The following is a 19,632-nucleotide window of genomic DNA, read 5'->3' as shown; positions in this document are numbered from 1 at the left end:
AGTCGGTCATTCTGATCTTGCTGGATGACGGTCGGTCACCTTGATATTGCTCGGTGGGAGTCAGTCACTTTGATCTCACTCGTTGTTAGGCGGTCACTCTGATCTTGCTCAGTGCGAGTTGGACACTCTGATCTCGCTCCGTGAGAACTGTCCACTCTGGTCTCAGTCCATGACAGTCGATAACTCTGATCTCACTCGGTGAGAGTCTGTCTCTCTGATTTCACGCTCTGTGAGTCAGTTACTCTGATGTCATTCAGTGGGTGTCAGTCACTCTGATCTGACTCGGTGAGTGTCAGTCACTCTGATCTGACTCGGTGAGTGTCAGTCACTCTGATCTGACTCGGTGAGTGTCAGTCACTCTGATCTGACTGGGTGAGTGTCAGTCACTCTGATCTGACTGGGTGAGTGTCAGTCACTCTGATCTGACTGGGTGAGTGTCAGTCACTCTGATCTGACTGGGTGAGTGTCAGTCACTCTGATCTGACTGGGTGAGGTCAGTCACTCTGATCTGACTGGGTGAGTGTCAGTCACTCTGATCTGACTGGGTGAGTATCAGTCACTCTGATCTGACTGGGTGAGTGTCAGTCACTCTGATCTGACTGGGTGAGTGTCAGTCACTCTGATCTGACTGGGTGAGTGTCAGTCACTCTGATCTGACTGGGTGAGTGTCAGTCACTCTGATCTGACTGGGTGAGTGTCAGTCACTCTGATCTGACTGGGTGAGTGTCAGTCACTCTGATCTGACTGGGTGAGTGTCAGTCACTCTGATCTCACTGGGTGAGTGTCAGTCACTCTGATCTCACTGGGTGAGTGTCAGTCAATCTGATCTCACTGGGTGAGTGTCAGTCACTCTGATCTGACTGGATGAGTGTCAGTCACTCTGATCTCTCTGGGTGAGTGTCAGTCACTCTGATCTGACTGGGTGAGTGTCAGTCACTCTGATCTGACTGGGTGAGTGTCAGTCACTCTGATCTGACTGGGTGAGTGTCAGTCACTCTGATCTCACTTGGTGAGTGTCAGTCACTCTGATCTGACTGGGTGAGTGTCAGTCACTCTGATCTGACTGGGTGAGTGTCAGTCACTCTGATCTGACTGGGTGAGTGTCAGTCACTCTGATCTGACTGGGTGAGTGTCAGTCACTCTGAGCTGACTGGGTGAGTGTCAGTCACTCTGAGCTGAATGGGTGAGTGTCAGTCACTCTGATCTGACTGGGTGAGTGTCAGTCACTCTGATCTGACTGGGTGAGTGTCAGTCACTCTGATCTGACTGGGTGAGTGTCAGTCACTCTGATCTGACTGGGTGAGTGTCAGTCACTCTGATCTGACTGGGTGAGTGTCAGTCACTCTGATCTGACTGGGTGAGTGTCAGTCACTCTGATCTGACTGGGTGAGTGTCAGTCACTCTGATCTGACTGGGTGAGTGTCAGTCACTCTGATCTGACTGGGTGAGTGTCAGTCACTCTGATCTGACTGGGTGAGTGTCAGTCACTCTGATCTGACTGGGTGAGTGTCAGTCACTCTGATCTGACTGGGTGAGATTCAGTCACTCTGATCTGACTGGGTGAGTGTCAGTCACTCTGATCTGACTCGGTGAGTGTCAGTCACTCTGATCTGAGTCGGTGAGTGTCAGTCACTCTGATCTGACTGGGTGAGTGTCAGTCACTCTGATCTGACTGGGTGAGTGTCAGTCACTCTGATCTGACTGGGTGAGTGTCAGTCACTCTGATCTGACTGAGTGAGTGTCAGTCACTCTGATCTGACTGGGTGAGTGTCAGTCACTCTGATCTGACTGGGTGAGTGTCAGTCACTCTGATCTGACTCGGTGAGTGTCAGTCACTCTGATCTGACTGGGTGAGTGTCAGTCACTCTGATCTGACTGGGTGAGTGTCAGTCACTCTGATTTCACTGGGTGAGTGTCAGTCACTCTGATCTGACTAGGTGAGTGTCAGTCACTCTGATCTGACTCGGTGAGTGTCAGTCACTCTGAGCTCACTGTGTGAGAACCTGTCACCCACACCTCACTTAGTGAGAGCCGGTCACTCTGAACTCACTCATTGTTATCTGGTCAATCTGATCTCACTCATTGGCAGCTGGTCACTCTGATCTCAGTCATTGGGTGCTGGTCACTCTGATCACACTTATTGGAAGTCGGTCACTCTGATCTCACTCATTGGGCGCTGGTCAATCTGATCTCACTCATTAGGAGCTGGTCAATCTGTCTCACTCATTGGGAGCTGGTCACTCTGATCTCACTCATTGGGAGCTTGTCAATCTGTTCTCACTCATTTGTCTCACTCTGTGATCTCACTCGGTGTGAGTCGGTCACTCTGGTCTCACTCGGAGTGAGTCAGTCACTCTTTTCTCACTCGGAGTGAGTCAGTTACTCTGATATCATTCAGTGGGAGTCGCCTACTGAGACCTCACTTGGTGAGTGTCAGTCACTCTGTTCTCATTTGGTGTTGGTCAGTCACTCAGACCTCACTTAGTGAAAGCTGGTCACTCAGATCTCACTTAGTGAGAGCCAGTCACTCTGATCTTACTCTGTGAGAGTCGATCACTCTGCTCACATCCTGTGAGAGTCGGTCGCTCTGAACTCATTGGGTGAGAGTCGGCCACTATGATCTCACTCGATGAGAGTTGGTGACTCTGATCTTGCTCGGTGGGAATCGGACACTTTGACCTCGCTCTTTGAGAGCCAGTCATTCAGACCTCACTTAGTGAGAGCTGGTCACTCTGATCTCACTCTGTGGGGGTCGGTCACTCTACTCTGAACTCATTAGGTGAGAGTCGGTCACTCTGAGCTCACTCGGTGGGAGTCGGTCACTCTGAGCTCACTCGGTGGGAGTCGGTCACTCTGAGCTCACTTGGTGGGAGTCGGTCATTCTGATCTCACTCGGTGGGAGTCGGTCATTCTGATCTCACTCCATGAGAGTCAGTCACTCTGATCTCACTCGGTGGGAGTCGGTCACTCTGATCACACCCTGTGAGAGTTGGTCACTCTGATTTCACCCGAGGAGAGTCAGTCACTCTGACCTCACTCGGTGGGAGTTGGTCACTCTGATCTTGCTTCTTGCGAGTCGGTCACTCTGATCTCACCCGGTGGGAGTTGGTCACTCTGACCTCACTCGTTGAGCGCCTTGTTCTTATTTCTTGTTCCTGACCTATTGTAGAGAATGCAGGGTCAAGGAAGTCCTTGTGTGTCCAGTGAATAGGGCAGGAAGCCCTGGGCAATTAGACTTGTGAGAGAAGAAGGTGTGATGTTTGGAGTTCCTGCTCATGAGAAGGGAATGGTGAATGCTCCAATGGGTCCTTCAGAGAATGCCAAGAGAGGCATAGATGGAAGCTGTGGATTTATTCATGGCAAATCAATTTGGGGCAACAGCAGGAACTTATGAAGGCTGCTGATTGGGGTAGGGATTGAGAGATTATGTAACCGATAGGGAAAAATTGAATGTTGGTTGTACCAGGTGACAGCAAGGGGAGGCGACCAAGAGAAAAAGTGTCCAAGGGAAAAAGTAAAAGAAGAAAATGAATTTGCTCGGGTCTAGAGCAGTTACTGGATATACTGTGCGAATGAACACAACGGGAATTCAGAGCACAGGCATGGCAGAGATTAATCCTGTGCTGTAAAAAGGAGGGCCAGAAATTTTCAGCCCCCCCACTGAGCCCATGGCGGAGCCAGTGAGCCATTGAAATCTCCATTCACGTCAGTGGGACCGGAAACCCAGGCAGCGTGAGGGGCTGGAAAATTCCAGCCAAAGTGTGGGAGGAGTCAACAACAACTATCTACATAGCACCTCTAATGTACCAAATGGCCCCAATACGTAATTATGCATAATTCCATAAATAGTTGAATTTGAACTTTCTTATTACTCCCTTTTGAAGCTCGAGAATGTGAATGAATTAAACATATTGGAAGAGACTTTGCTCAGGCCTTTTCCTGTTAGGTTTCTGTCACTTTGACAGAATCTCTATTTCCACAGAGACCCTCCAACTAAGAAGCAATGACACAGCGTGAGATGCTTGAGTAAATTCACTATTTCTTGACTCTATTCCATTTGGATGCTGAATCCTTCTATAGATCACCTCCTGAACCTTCTCTTCCCCTGTTTAAACATGATCAGCTCCTGCAGTCTCTCCCCATAGCCCAGTTGCCTAACTTGAACTGTCAGTTTAGTTGCCCTGAGCTGACACTTACTGCAATGCTGGATATTCACATAATACCAGGCCCAGAATTGGACTCAGTTCCCTAGGTGGGGCTGGGTCAGCATTCTGTACAAGCTCAGTCTCTGTGTTCTGGGCTCTCTCCCTAGGCCCAGGCTGTCTTTACAGCTGCCACATTCTGTGTGGTCACTTTAAATCCCGCTCTCACATTGTGTCCCGTCAAATAACCCCACTTAATTATATTGTCCTTTCTTCATCTTATGACATTAAACAACATCCGCACTGAACAGCACTCTGATTACTGACCCATTTATCAGTAAAAATGACATTTCCCAATTTATCCAACAAACCTTCTCTTAATTTTGAACACCTTGGAAAGGTCTCCTGTCAGCCTTCAGTCTAAAAAGAGCCCCACTTTCTCTCGTCCCTCGTTATAGCTACAGCCTTTCATCCTGGGACTTCTGTGAATCTCTTCTGTTTCCACTCCATGTCATTGTCCTGCTACCTGAAATAGGGCACCAGAACTGGACACAAGACTGTTGCAGTGAGTGCCAAACAACTTGATAGGTTCAGCATGAGTTCCTTGCTGTGGATTGTGAGGCTGAATGATAAAACATTAGAGTTCCTGTGAGAGGTGCAGAACTCCCCTCGGGGAATTACCTTTCTGATCAGCTTCCAGCATGTTGTTATGGGTGGGAGGGGTTAATTTAAACAGCATATAATTCCTCCTCTCGCCACCCATCTGTAAACAGAAAGGTGTTTTGATTTGTTTCCCCCTTTATATAAGTGGTAGTATATTTCCCAATTGCTTGGTTTTGGTGCGATCCAATTTCTATCAATAACCCCAAAGCAAACTCTGAGATAAGATGAACTCAAGGGGTTAGCTTATTTGCACAGTCAACTTAGGAGGGTTAGAACATTGCCTCCACACTCAGACAGTAAAGAGATAGATAGAGAAAAAAAAGATTTACAGTGTAGAGACCACAGAGAATAGAAATATTGTTTCACGTCTGTTCCAGAGTTCAGAATCAAAGTTCAATGAGGTATTCCTTCACAGAGATCGGCAGGTTGAAAACCGACGCTGGATAATTTACTTTTCCGGGCTCTGAGGTCTTCATATGATGAGATAGGCACGCAGAGCTGAATCAGCCTTATAGGCAATGCTACAGAATTTCCAGCAGAAGCAGTGTAAATGGGGCCAAGTTTCCAACCTAGGCCAGAGCTCCTTGACTGTGAGGCTGCCAGTTAGATGGTAAAAAAGCAGACTGAGACTTTGCAGTACAGCAAGGCAATATTACTGGTTCCATAAACAGGAGGCCCATGCCACATGACTCATACTTCTTCATATTTGACAAAGGACGTGTGTCCCTCATCTGGCTTCCCGAGATTGTTAAATGTCTTAACCATTAAGAATTGAAAGGAAAGTTTTAGGGCCCTTTGTCTTAGCAGACATATGGACTCCTGCTGGCCAGCTTGGGTTATGAAATGCAGATTGCCGTTGTGTCGGTTTCTTTGAGTTTGGCCTGTGCAGTCCACAGGGGATCATTAGTGGCCCCCCAGAGATAACGATGTGCGATTTTCCCCAATATGGCCAGGTAGCTTCTTTTGTTCAGGTGACAGACAGATGTAGATTCAGCCATTTTAAGGTCTTTGTTCAGGTTTAAATATTTAGAGATAGCAAAGAGCATATCTCTGTATATATTTTATAAAAAATATATAGGGTGAGATCCTAGTCCCTCCCAACGTTGTGAACTGAAATTGGGCTCTCTCCGAAATCCGGCTCTCTCCAAAATCGGGCTCCCTCTGAGATCCAGTTCTCTTTGTAAGCATGTTCTTTTTTCTCTCTCCCAGGGATGGGCTCTGCTGGGACATTAAACAAGACTACAGCAAGGCTGCAACTCCAGGACGATTCTCCAGGAAAAGTTTGTGAAATTTTCATTCTACAAGTTTCAGATGCACCCCGTCCCCTTCCCTCCCTAAAGCAGCTGACTCTCTTACCCCTCTTCTTCCCCACCCCATGATGCTGATCCTCTGCCCTCCCCACCCCTGGTGCTGACTCTTCTACCACCCATCCTCACACACACCCCCACCCGGTGTTCACTTTCCATTCCATCTCCAGTGTTGACTCTCCACCTCCACCCCCAGTGTTGACACTTCCCCTGTTCCCCCTGCCCAGTGCTGACTCTCACCTGTCCCCAGTGATGACTCTTACCTCACCTCCCCTACCACAGTCTGCCTCTCCCCACACTCCCCTCATTACCCAAGGCTGACTTTCCCCCCTCCCTGCCCCTTGGTGCTGAGGCTACTCCCTCCCATCACCAGCACTGACTCTCTGCCCACCCCACCCACCACCCGGTACTGACTCACCCCAATCCCTCTTCCTCAGGCGGTGTCTCTCCCCCTGTACTGAGCTCCCAGTAAACAGCATTATAATTGCATATTTTTTTGCTTCATATTACAGATCGTGGTCTGACTACTGATATTGTCATTGCTGAAACGGATTACAGCAATTACGCAATCCTCTTCCTTCAACAGAGACGGAAAATCACCGTCAAACTCTACGGTGAGTAAAGAATGGGCCAGTTCCAAGAGCAGGTGGGTGACACTGTGGTTCCCAGAGATCAGTGAACCACTGACCAGGCTGCACACGAACACTGAGATCTCCACCTCCCATTTATCCACATTTACAGTTTTAACTGAAGATAATTCAAGGTGAGGGTTGGGAATGTAGGCGAGAGAATCAGTGACAAAATCAGCTACAGCATGTGGTTAAATACTCAGCAAAGGTCCCCCTACACTGTCCCCATCAAACACTCCCAGGGCAGGTGCAGCACGGGGTTAGATACAGAGTAAAGCTCCCCCTACACTGTCCACATCAAACACTCCCAGGGCAGGTGCAGCACGGGATTAGATACAGGGTGAAGCTCCCTCTATACTGTCCCCATCAAACACTCCAAGGGCAGGTACAGCATGGGGTTAGATACAGAGTAAAGCTCCTTCTACATTGTCCCAGTTACCTCTCCATCAGTGAGTGCAATGTTTTCCACACCTCACATCAACTATCCTGTGGCCTTTCTATGTGGAATTGCCACCTTATTGCAAGTTGTTGTTGAATGAGGGGCAGTTTTCTGTTACTGGGATTGAATGCAGTTGTGGTAGGAATTGGTTCAAGACTGTCCAACCTCATCATAGCAGACAGAAGTGAGTGGCCAGAGAGAAACTGCCATTTTTTAAGCACTGCTTAATGGGCTCCTCACTCCAATGCTCTATGTTAGCTGATGTGTTCTCAGGAGTGCTCGATTCTACCTCCCATTCACTGTGTGAGTGGGATGTGGTGCCAGATTCTGTGGTAGAATGGATTGGGGAGCACCACGGGCAGACTCGTCCATCTTAACATTGTATTTCTTTATTTGCAGGGAGAGGCATCAATGTTAATGAAGCCGTACAACTGAAGTTCCGTCAACTTGTCATCAGCAGCAACATCCCAGAGATTTTCATTTACGAGTTCCCTCGCTATGGTCAGAATCATCCCAATGACTGGTTTTTAAGTAAAATGATCACAGTTTTCTCACTCTTCGAAACAAGGATAGGTGCAGGCTGAAGCAATAACACTCCAATACATGTTTCAAGCTTCACTTTGCAATGGTTTCATTGCTGATCACAGCTTGTTATAGCTGTAACAGATAGATTGCAGATTGCACTAAAATGGATGTTGGTTGGTCCTTGGGAAATCTGAGGCATTTGGAAAAGCACGATAGATTATTTTGTGTTGCTGATACAGTGAAAGAGCTGGATCATATGCCTTTGGATGGATTTTAGCAGTGTAGCAGATTGGGCAAATGGAGGATGCGAGTTTAAACAATATGAGAGTAGGAGTAGACTGGAGGCTGGACAGTTCTTCATTTCCCACTGGGTAGTCTCTGGAATATGCTGCCAGCAGCTGTGTTGGATGCTGACTCTCCTTCAGCCTTCATGAAGGCGCTGAGCTGGTTTCTGTCTGGGGCAGAGATCACACCACTTAGAAGGATTAACTGCTAATGTATGGATAGTCAGTATGATCCCCTGGATAGTTTCAATTGCCTCATGGGTGTCGGAGAGGACTTTTCTAGAGCTCTGTTTACCCTTATTGACTCTTTTTTTTCTCTACTTTTTGCCTGTGGGCAGAAACTGCTGGTCAATGATGCTCCTAGTTGATGTGAGTGTGGGACTGGGGCAGGAGTGAAGGACCAATTGTTCTTTTCCTGCCCATTTCTTTGTGTGACATATTTCAAAGCGTCATTTACACAATGGATACAACACTAATGGAGATTCTTTGCTCAAGTATAGGGCGAGCTGGTGATAGCGTAGTGCTATTGCCACTGGACTAGTAATCTAAAGACCCAGGGGACCCAGGCTCAAATCCCACCATGATGAAATTTGAATTCAATAAAAATCTGGAATTAAAAGTCTAATGATGACCATTCTTGTAAAAACCCATCCACATAGAATCTGTCGTCCTTACCTACATGTGACTCCAGACCCACAGCAATGTGCTTGACTCTTAAACTCTCAGTTGTATCGAACTGATAAAAAGGAATGACTGAGAGACTGGAAAGGACAAAGGACCCCAGCCCTGTCGACCCAGCGTCTGAGAGCTAGCCATCCTCATGAAATGTCCCAGACGCCAGCAGAAGTGGTGGCATAGTGGTGTATAGTCAGACCCTGGGAGTTCTCAACATAGACTCCGAACCCCATAGCATCAAACATGGGCAAGGAAACCTCCTGCTGATTGCCACGTACCGCCCTTCCTCAGTTTGATGAATCATGTTGAACACCACTTGGAGGAAGCACTGGGTGTGGTAAGGGTGCAGAAAGAGTGGCTCGGTAGCACCACTACTGACCAAGCTGACCAAGATTGGGTCTGCTGCAGGTGGTAAGAGAGCCAACAAGAGGGGAAAACATACTTGACCTCATTCTCAACAATCTAGCAGTTCCAGATGCATCTATGATAGTTAGGAGTGACCACCGCACAGTCACTTCACATTGAGGATACCCTCCCTCTAGTGTTGTGTGTCTCGAACACCGTGCTAAATGGGATAGATTTTGAAGAGCTCTAGCAACTCAAGACAGGGCATCCATGAGGCACTGTGGGCCGTCAGCAGCAGCAGAATTGTACTGGAACACAATCTATAACCCCACTCTACCAGACCATCAAGCCAGGGATTCAATAAAGAGTTCAGGAGGGCATGCCAAGGGTAGCACCAGGCAGACCCAAAAATGACACAGGACACAGGACTACTTGCATGCCAAAGAGCAAAAGCAGCAAGTGAAAGACAGAGCTAAGCAATCCCACAATCAACGGTTCAGATCTAAGCTCCACAGTCCTGCCACATCCAGTCGTGAATGGTGGTGGACAATTAAACAATTCACATCCCCAGCCTCACTGATGGAGGATTCAGCACATTAATGCAAAAGATAAGGCTGAAGCATTTCCAACAATCTTCAGCCAGAAGTGCCGAGTGGATGATCCATCTTGGCCTCCTCCAGAGGTCCCAAGCATCACAGATGCCAGTCTTCAGCCAATTCAACTCACTCCACGTAATATCAAGAAATGGCTGAAGGCACTGGATACTTCAAAGGCTATGGGCCCTGACAATATTTCAGCAATAGTATTGAAGATATGTGCTCCAGGACTTGCCACGCCCTTTGCCAAGCTGTTCCAGTACAGCTACAACACTGGCATCTACCTGGCTATGAGGAAAATTGTCCAGGTATGTCCTGTACACAAAAAGGAGAAATCCAACCCGACCAATTACGACCCCATCAGTCTACCCTCGATCATCAGTAAAGTAATGGAAGGGGTCATCAACAGTGCTATCAAGCGGCACTTACTTAGCAATAACTTGCTCACTGATGCCCTGTTAGGGTTCTGCCAGGGCCATTCAGCTCTTGACCTCATTACAGCCTTGGTTCAAACATGGACAGAAGAGCTGAACTCCGGAGGGGAGGTGAGGGTGACTGCCCTTGACATCAAGGCAGCATTTGACCGAGTGTGGCATCAAGGAGCCCTAGCAAAACTGGAGTCAATGGGGATCAGGGGGGAAATCTTTCTGCTGGTTAGAGTCATGCCTAACACAAAGGAAGATGATTGTGGTAGTTGGAGATCAGCTATCTCAGCTCCAGGACATCACTGCAGGAGTTCCTCAGTGTAGTGTCCTCGGCCCAACCATCTTCAGCAGCTTCATCAATGACCTTCCTTCCATCATAAGGTCAGAAATGGGGACGTTCACTGATGATCGCACAATGTTCAGCACCATTCATGATTCCTCAGATACTGAAGCAGTCCATGCCCAAATGCAGCAAGACCTGGACAATATCCAGGCTTGGAAACATTTGTGCCACACAAGTGCCAGGAAATGACCATCCCCTAGAAGAAAGAATCTAACCATTGCCCCTTGATGTTCAATGGCATTACCATCACTGAATCCCCCACTATCAACATCCTGAGGCTTACCATTGACCAGAAACTGAACTGAACTAGCCATATAAATACTGTGGCTACAAGGGCAGTTCAGAGGCTAGGAATCCTGCGATGAGTAACTCACTCCTGACTCTCCAAAGCCTGTCCACCATCTAAAAGGCACAAGTCAGGAGTGTGATGGAATACTCCCCACTTGCCTGGATGAGTGCAGCTCCAACAACACTCAAGAAGCTTGACACCATCCAGGCCAAAGCAGCCTGCTTGATTGGCACCACATCCACAAACATTCACATCCTCCACCACTGACGCAGAATAGCAGCAGTGTGTCCCATCTACAAGATGCAGTGCAGGAATTCACCAAGGCTCCTCAACAGCACCTTCCAAACCCGTGACCACCACCATCTAGAAAGACAAGGGCAGCAGATAGATGGGAACACCACCACCTACAAGTCACTCACCATCCTGACTTGGAAATATATCACCGTTCCTTCACTGTTGCTGGGTCAAAATCCTGGAACTCCCTTCCTAGCAGCTCTGTGGGTGTACCTACACCACATGGACTGCAGTGGTTCAAGAAGGCAGCTCACTACCAGTTTCTGAAGGGCAACTAGGGATGGGCAATAAATGCTGGCCCAGCCAGCCATTCACTTCCCGTGAATGAATTAAAAGAAAGGAATTGATGAGGTGATGACTGAGTGTGTTGATGGAAAGACAAGGAGACACGATGTTGAGGATAAGGAGAGAAATGTGAGTGTACAAGCAGGATCCAATGGGAATAAGAAAGCATCAAAAGTTTTATATAAACACATTGGAAATTCAAAGCAAAAGTGGTAATGTTTGGGACATTGAAGGTTGGTTACATTCTAAGGAAATGGATTGAAGGAAAGAATGAGCTGCCTTCATTACCTTCTTAATGAAAAGTAATGGCTCTGAGCGGAAGGTGAGCAAGTGATGTATCTGAGAGGCTGCAGTAGGAGTGACGAAGAGACACTCTTATCGTCACTGAGGGGCATCATTATTGGCAAAGGAGCATGTAACAGCTACTGAAAAACTGGATAGAATCATGAGAGAAAATAAGATTGAGTAACAGAGATGTGTTTAGTGATGACAAGGTCAGAATCTTCACTTCTTGTACAGTAAGAATAGGCTCAATACACCGTGATCCTATCAGAGAGGCTGAGCACAGCCTCCATCCCTCACGCCCTCCATCCCTCATGCCTTCCATCCCTTATGCCCTCTACTGCTCACCCCCTCCACCCCTCACCCCTTCCACCCTTCGCCCACTCCATCACTCAGCCCCTCCACCCCTCACCTTCTCCATCCCCACACGTTGCCCATCCCTAATGCCCTCCATCCTTCACCCCCTCCATTTCTCACTCCCTCCACCCCCACATCACCCATCCCTAATGCCCTCCATCTCTCACCCCCTCCATCCCTCACCCCTTCTATCCCTCACCCCCTCCACTCATTACCCCCTCCACCCCTTGCCCTCACCACCCCCTCCACCCCTCACTCCCCCCATTCTCACCCCCTTCATCCCTCCACCCCTCACCCCCCCATTCTTACCCCCTTTGTCTGATCACTCCATTTTTCAATCATCACACTGCCTATTTCGAGTTCTGTGTTACTAGCCTTCCAGTGAATCCTTTATTAATCCTTGTGTAATATGACCTTTGACCAGCCAGAGGAGATCAATGGCAGTATTGTAATGTTGACTTTCTTTGTCTCTTTCTCAGGGCACTGTGACGTTGCCGATGAATTTCATCAGCTCGGTAAGTTGCTCCATGTTATTGAAGGGGTTTTCACACTCAAAGTTCTCTGTTTGCCAAGTGAGAGCCTATGATGAGGTGACATCAATGCCAAGCCAGCTCCATCTTCAGCGGCTTCCTCACTTTTTTATTTGCGCTGTTCCCAAACTGCTGCCCTTTCTGATTGAACCTGATGTAGAGCCCCACATTGTCCTGCCTGGCACCTAACTGCCATTGCTTGTGCCTGAAGGAGAGGCCTTGTCCTGGCTCCACAGGAAGTAGTAGGCCCCTTGCAATCCATTGCTTCATTGTTTCTTCATTTTAATATTGAAAGAAATAGAGGGATGTTCACATGTGCACCTAAAACCACTTCACAGCTAATGACTTCATTTATAGTAAGTGGTGTCATGAAGCAGCCAATATATGCACAGCAAGATCCCACAAAGGTCACATCATATGATTGAACAAATAATCATTTTCTGGTGGTGATGGTTAAGGGAGGAATGTTAGCTCTGCACCTATTTCATCACCTCCTTAGTCACTGCCTTGAACCATACTACCTCGCTGTCTCCCCATAGCCCTGTATCAATCTTAAACTAATCACACTGCCCCGCTCTCTCCCCATAGCCCTGCATCAATCCCAAACTAATCCCACTGCTCTGCTCTCTCCCTATAGCCCTATTTCAATCCCAACTAAGCCCACTGCCCTGCTGTCTCCCCATAGCCCTGTATCAATCCCAAACTAATCCCAATGCCTCACTCTTTCCCCATAGCCTTGTGTCAACCCCAAACTAATCCCACGGCCCGGTCTGTCCCCATAGCCCTATATCAATCTGAAACTAATCCCATTGCCCCACTCTCTGGCAATTGCCCTGTATCAATCCCAAACTAATCCCAGTCCCCTGCTCTTTCCCTGTAACTCTGTACCAATTTCCCAAACTAATTCCACTGCCCTGCTCACTCCCCATAGCCTTGTTTTTTTTTTTATTCATTCACAGAATGTCGGCATTGCTGGTGAGGCCAGCATTTAGTGCCCATCCCCAATTGCCCTTGAGAAGGTGGTGGTGAGCTGCCTTCTTGAACTGCTGCAGTCCTTCTGGTGTAGGTACACCCACAGTGCTGTTAGGGAAGGAGTTTCAGGATTTTGACCCAGCGACAGTGAAGGAACGGTGATATATTTCCAAGTCAGGATAGTGAGTGGCTTGGAGGGGAACTTCCAGGTGGTGGTGTTCCCGTGTATCCGCTGTCTTTGTCCCTCTAGATGTTAGTGGTCATGGGTTTTGCAGGTGCTGTCTAAGGAGTCTTTGTGGATTCCTGCAGTGCATCTTGTAGATGGTACACACTGCTGCTACCGTGCATCAGTGGTTGAGGGAGCGAATGTTTGTAGAAGGGGTGCCAATCAAGTGGGCTGCTTTGCCCTGGATGGTGTTGAGCTTCTTGAGTGTTGTGGGAGCTGCACTCATCCAGGCAAGTGGGGAGTATTCCATCACACACCTGACATGTGTCTTGTATAGGATGGACAGGCTTTGGAGAGTCAGGAGGTGGGTCACTCATCACAGTATTCCTAGCCTCTGACCTGCTCTTGTAGCCACAGTATTTATTTGGCTAGTCCAGTTCAGTTTCTGGTCAATGGTTACCCCCAGGATGTTGATAGTGGGGGATTCAGTGATGGAAATGCCATTGAACGTCAAGGGGTAATGGTTGGATTCTCTCTTGTTGGAGATACTCATTATTGGCACTTATGTGGTGTGAATGTTACTTGCCACTAGTCAGCCCAAGCCTGGATATTGTCCAGGGCTTGCTGCATTTGGACACGGACTGTTGAACATTGTGCAATCATCAACGGACATCCCTACTTCTGACCTTATGATGGAAGGAAGGTCATTGATGAAGCAGCTGAAGATGGTTGGGCTACGGACACAACCCTGAGGAACTCCTGCAATGATGTCCTGGAGCTGAGATGATTGACCTCCAACAACCATAACTATCTTCCATTGTGTTAGTTTTGATTCTAACCAGCGGAGAGTTTTCCCCTGATTTTCATTGACTCCAGTTTTGCTAGGGCTCCTTGATGCCACAATCGGTCAAATGCGACCCTGATGTTAAGGGCAGTCGCTCTCACCTCACCTCAGGAGCTTGGTTCTATTGTCCATGTTTGAACCAAGGCAGTCATGAGGTCAGAAGCTGAGTGGCCCTGGTGAAACCCAAACAGGGCAGCAGTGAGCAGGTTATTGCTAAGCAAGTGCTGCTTGATAGCACTGTTGATGACTCCTTCCATTACTTTACTGATGATCGAGAGTAGACAGATGGGGCGGTAATTGGCCAGGTTGGATTTGTCCTGGTTTTTGTGTACAGGACATATCTGGGCAATTTTCCACATAGCTGGGTAGATGCCAGTGTTGTAGCTATACAGGAACAGCTTGGCTAGGGGCGCGGCAAGTTCTGGAGCACAAGCCTTCAGTCCTATTGCCAGAATATTGTCAGGGCCCATAGCCTTTGCAGTATCCAGTGCCTTCAGCCGTTTCTTGATATCATGTGGAATGAATCGATTTGGCTGAAGACTGGAAACTGTGATGCTGGGGACCTCTGGAGGAGGCCGAGATGGATCATCCACTTGGCACTTTGGGCTGAAGATTATAACAAATGCTTCAGCCTAATCTTTTGCACTGATCTACTGGGTTCCTCCATCATTGAGGATGTGGATATTTATGGAGCCTCCTCCTCCAATGAGTTGCTTAATTGTCCACCACCATTCACGACTGGATGTGGCAGGTTCTTAGATCTGATCCATTGATTGTGGGATCGCTTAGCTCTGTCTATCACTTGCTGCTTATGCTCTTTGGCACGCAGGTTGTCCTGTGCTATAGCTTCACCAGGTTGACACCTCATTTTTAGGTATGCCTGGTGCTGCTCCTGGCATGCCCTCCTGCACTCTTCATTGAACCAGGCTTGATGGTAATTGTAGAGTGGGGGATATGCCAGGCCATGAGGTTACAGATTGTGTCCGAGTACAATTCTGCTGCTGCTGATTGCCCACAGCGCCTCATGGATGCCCAGTCTTGAGTTGCTAGATGTTTGAAATCTATCCCATTTAGCATGGTGGTAATGCCACACAACACGATGGAGGGTATCCTCAATGTGAAGGTGGGACTTAATCTCCACATGGACTTTGTTGTGGTCACTCCTACCGATACTGTCATGGACAGATGCATCTACGGCAGGCAGGTCGGTGAGGATGGGATCAAATATGCTTTTCCCTCTTGTTGGTTCACTCACCATCTGCCGCAGACCCGATCTTGCAGCTATGTCCTTTGGGACATGGCCAGCTCGGTAAGTAATGGTGCTACCAAGCCACTCTTGGTGATGGACATTGAAGTGCCCCATTCAGAGTACATTCTGCAGCCTTGCCACCCACTGTGCTTCCTCCAAGTGATGTCCAACATGGAGGAGCACTGATTCACCAACTGAGGGAGGGCAGTACATGGTAATCAGCAGGAGGTTTCCTTGCCTATGTTGCACTTGATGCCAAGAGACATCACGGGGTCTGGAGCCAGTTTTGAGGACTCCCAGGGCAACTCCCTCCTGACTGTATACCACTGTGCCACCACCTCTGCTGGTTCTGTCCTGCCAGTGGGGCCGGCACATAGCCAGGGATGGTGATGGTGATGGTGATGGTAATGGTGGTGTCTGGGATCATCTGTAAGGTTTGATTCCATGAGGATGACTGTGTCAGGCTGCTGTTTGACTAGTCTGTGAGACAGCTCTCCCAATTTTGGCACAAGCCCCCAGATGTTAGTAAGGAGGGCTTTGCAGGGTCGACAGGGCAGCGATTGCTGTTATTGTTTCCAGTGCCTCAGTTGATGCTGGGTGGTCCATTCAGTTTCATTCCTTTTGGATTTTTTAGCAGTTTGGTAGAACTGAGTGACATGCTAGGCCATTTCACAGGGTATTTAAGAGTCCACCACATTGCTATCAATCCCCTAACTAATCCCACTGCCCCACTATAACCCAAAGCCCTATATAAATCCCAAACTAATCTCTCTCTATAGCTCTGACTGAATCCCAAACGAATCTCACTGTCCTACTCTCCCACTGTAAATTGGTAACAAGCCTAGTAAATGAAAAACACGCCTGGCATCTGATAAGACCTCGAGTAAATGGCTAAAGCCCTTAGTGACCATGGTAAACTACCCCTCCTTCTCCTTCTCGATCCATATGCAGTTTTGACATGGTTGACCAAACCATACTATTCCAACGCATCTCCACCCACACAACCACAATGGGTGGGACTGCACGCACCTGGTTCCATTCTTATCTATCTAATTGTAGTCAGATAATCACCTATATCAGCTTCTCTTCCTGCTCAGATGGGGTTAAGTCTGGTGTATTCCAAGTAACTATCCTTGGCCCTTCCTATATATTATCTACATGCCACCCTTCAGTGACAACATCTAAAAATACAACATCAATGTACACCATATATACATTGTCAGTGTACACCGACTATACCCAGCGTCAGTGTGCACCGACTATACCCAGCATCAGTGTGCACCGACTATACCCAGCGTCAGTGTGCACCGACTATACCCAGCGTCAGTGTACACCGACATACCCAACATCGGTGTACACTGACTATACCCAAAGTCAGTATACACCGACTATACCCAACGTCAGTGTACACCAACTATACCCAGCGTCAGTGTACACCGACTATACCCAGGGTCAGTGTACACCGACTATACCCAACGTCTGTGTACACCGACCATACCCAGCGTAAATGTTCGCCAGCTATACACAGCAGCAGTGTACACCAACTGTACGCAATGTCAGCGTACACCGACTATTCCCAATGTCAGTGTACACCGACCATACCCAGCGTCAGTGTACACTTACATACCCTACGTCAGTGTACGCTGACTATACCCAGCATCAGTGTACATAGACTACCCTGCATCAGCATACACCGACTATACCTAGTGTCAGTGTACATCGACTATACCCAGCGTCAGTGTGCACCGACTATACCCAGCGTCAGTGTGCACCGACTATACCCAGCATCACTGTACACCGACATACCCTTCAGTGTACACCGACTATACCCAAAGTCAGTGTACACCGACCATACCCAACGTCAGTGTACACCAACTATACCCAGCGTCAGTGTACACCGACTATACCCAGGGTCAGTGTACACCGACTATACCCAACGTTTGTGTACACCGACCATACCCAGCGTAAATGTTCGCCAGCTATACACAGCAGCAGTGTACACCAACTGTACGCAATGTCAGTGTACACGACTATTCCCAATGTCAGTGTACATCGACCATACCCAGCGTCAGTGTATACTTACATACCCTACGTCAGTGTACGCTGACTATACCCAGCGTCAGTGTACGCTGACTATACCCAGCGTCAGTGTACGCTGACTATACCCAGCGTCAGTGTACACTGACTATACCCAGCGTCAGTGTACAATGGCTATACCCAGCGTCAGTATACATTGACTACCCAGCGTCAGCGTACACCGACTATACCTAGTGTCAGTGTACATCGACTATAGCCAGCGTCAGTGTACACCGACTATACCCAGCGTCAGTGAACATCGACTATACCCAGCGTCAGTGTACATCGACTACCCAGCATCAGCGTACACCGACTATACCCAGCGTCAGTGTACACCAACAATACACAGCGTCAGTGTACACCAACTATACCCAGCGTCAGTGTATACCAACTATACCCAGCGTAAGTGTAAATCAACTATACCCAGCAACAGTGTACACCGACTATACCCAGCGTCAGTGTACATCGACTATACCCGGCGTCAGTGTGCACCAACTATACCCAGCATCAGTGTGCATCAAATAGACCCAGTGGCAGTGTACATCAAACATACCCAGCATCAGTGTACAACGACTATACCCAGCATCAGTGTACACCAACTATATCTAGCTTCAGTGTACATTGTCTATACCCAGCGTCAGTGAACAATGACTATACCCAGCGTCAGTGTACATTGACTATACCCAGTGTCAGTGTACACCGACTATACCCAGCGTCAGTGTACATCAAATATACCCAACGCCTGTGTATACCAACTTTACCAAGCGTCAGTGTACACCGACTGTACCCAGCTTCAGTGTACACCGACTGTACCCAGCTTCAGTGTACACCGACTATACCCAGGATCAGTGTACACCGACTATACCCAACATCTGTGTACACCAACTATACCCAGCGTCAGTGATCGCCAACTATACCCAGCATCAGTGTCCACCAACTGTACCCAATGACAGTGTACACCGAATATACCCAATGTCAATGTACACCGACTATACCCAGCATCAGTGTACACCGACATACCCAACGTCAGTGTACGCTGACTATACCCAGTGTCAGTGTACACCGTCCATACCCCGCGTCAGTGTACACAAACTATACCCAGCGTCAGTGTACATTTTCTATACCCAGCGTCAGTGTACACCGACATACCCAACGTCAGTGTACACCATCCATACCCCGCGTCAGTGTACACAAACTATACCCAGCGTCAGTGTACACTGACTATACCTAGTGTCAGTGTTCGCCGACTATACCCAGCATCGATGTACACTGACGATACACAGCATCACTGTATATTGACAATACTCAACGTCAGTGCACTACGAATATACCCAGTGTCAGTGTCCACCGACATACCCAACATCAGTGTAAGCCGACTATACCCAGCGTCAGTGTACACCATCTATACCCAGCGTCAGTGTACACAAACTATACCCAGCAGCATTGTACACCGACTATACCCAGCGTCAGTGTACTACGGCTATATCCAGTGTCAGTGTATACCAACTATACCCAGCATCAGTGTACACCAACTATACCCAGCGTCAGTGTACATCGACTATACCCAGTGTCAGTGTTCACCAACTATACGCAGCATCAGTGTACACTGACTATACACAGCATCAGTGTACATTGACTACCCAGCGTCAGTGTACGCCGACTATACCCAGCGTCAGTGTTCGCCAACTATACCCAGAGTTAGGGTACACCGACTATACCCAATGTCAGTGTACATGAACTATACCCAGCATCAGCGTACACCGACTATTGCTAGTGTCAGTGTACATCGACTAAACACAGCGGCAGTGTACATCAACTATACCCAGTTTCAGTGTACGCTGACTATACCCAGCGCCAGTGAACACCGACTATACCCAGGTCAGTGTACACCGACAAAACCAGCGTCAGTGAACAT

At 48.2% G+C, this 19,632-nt stretch overlaps 1 protein-coding gene across 2 annotated transcripts in view; it reads left to right on the top strand.

The window, feature by feature from the left end:
* Positions 1–19,632, top strand: part of c8g (complement component 8, gamma polypeptide) — a 110,452-nt gene that overhangs the window by 78,596 nt on the left and 12,224 nt on the right. For both annotated transcript variants that reach the window (XM_041193122.1, XM_041193121.1), the window contains exons 4-7: positions 6,015–6,085; positions 6,625–6,726; positions 7,580–7,681; positions 12,360–12,395. In XM_041193122.1, coding sequence (XP_041049056.1) covers positions 6,015–6,085; positions 6,625–6,726; positions 7,580–7,681; positions 12,360–12,395 — 311 coding nt within the window. The remainder of the gene's footprint in view (positions 1–6,014; positions 6,086–6,624; positions 6,727–7,579; positions 7,682–12,359; positions 12,396–19,632) is intronic.

The sequence above is a fragment of the Carcharodon carcharias genome, chromosome 8 (genome assembly GCF_017639515.1).
Source record: "Carcharodon carcharias isolate sCarCar2 chromosome 8, sCarCar2.pri, whole genome shotgun sequence".
NCBI classification, from domain to species: Eukaryota; Metazoa; Chordata; class Chondrichthyes; order Lamniformes; family Lamnidae; genus Carcharodon; species Carcharodon carcharias.
Note: the sequence above shows the minus strand (reverse complement) of the source record. Positions and strands in the feature narration are given on the sequence as shown.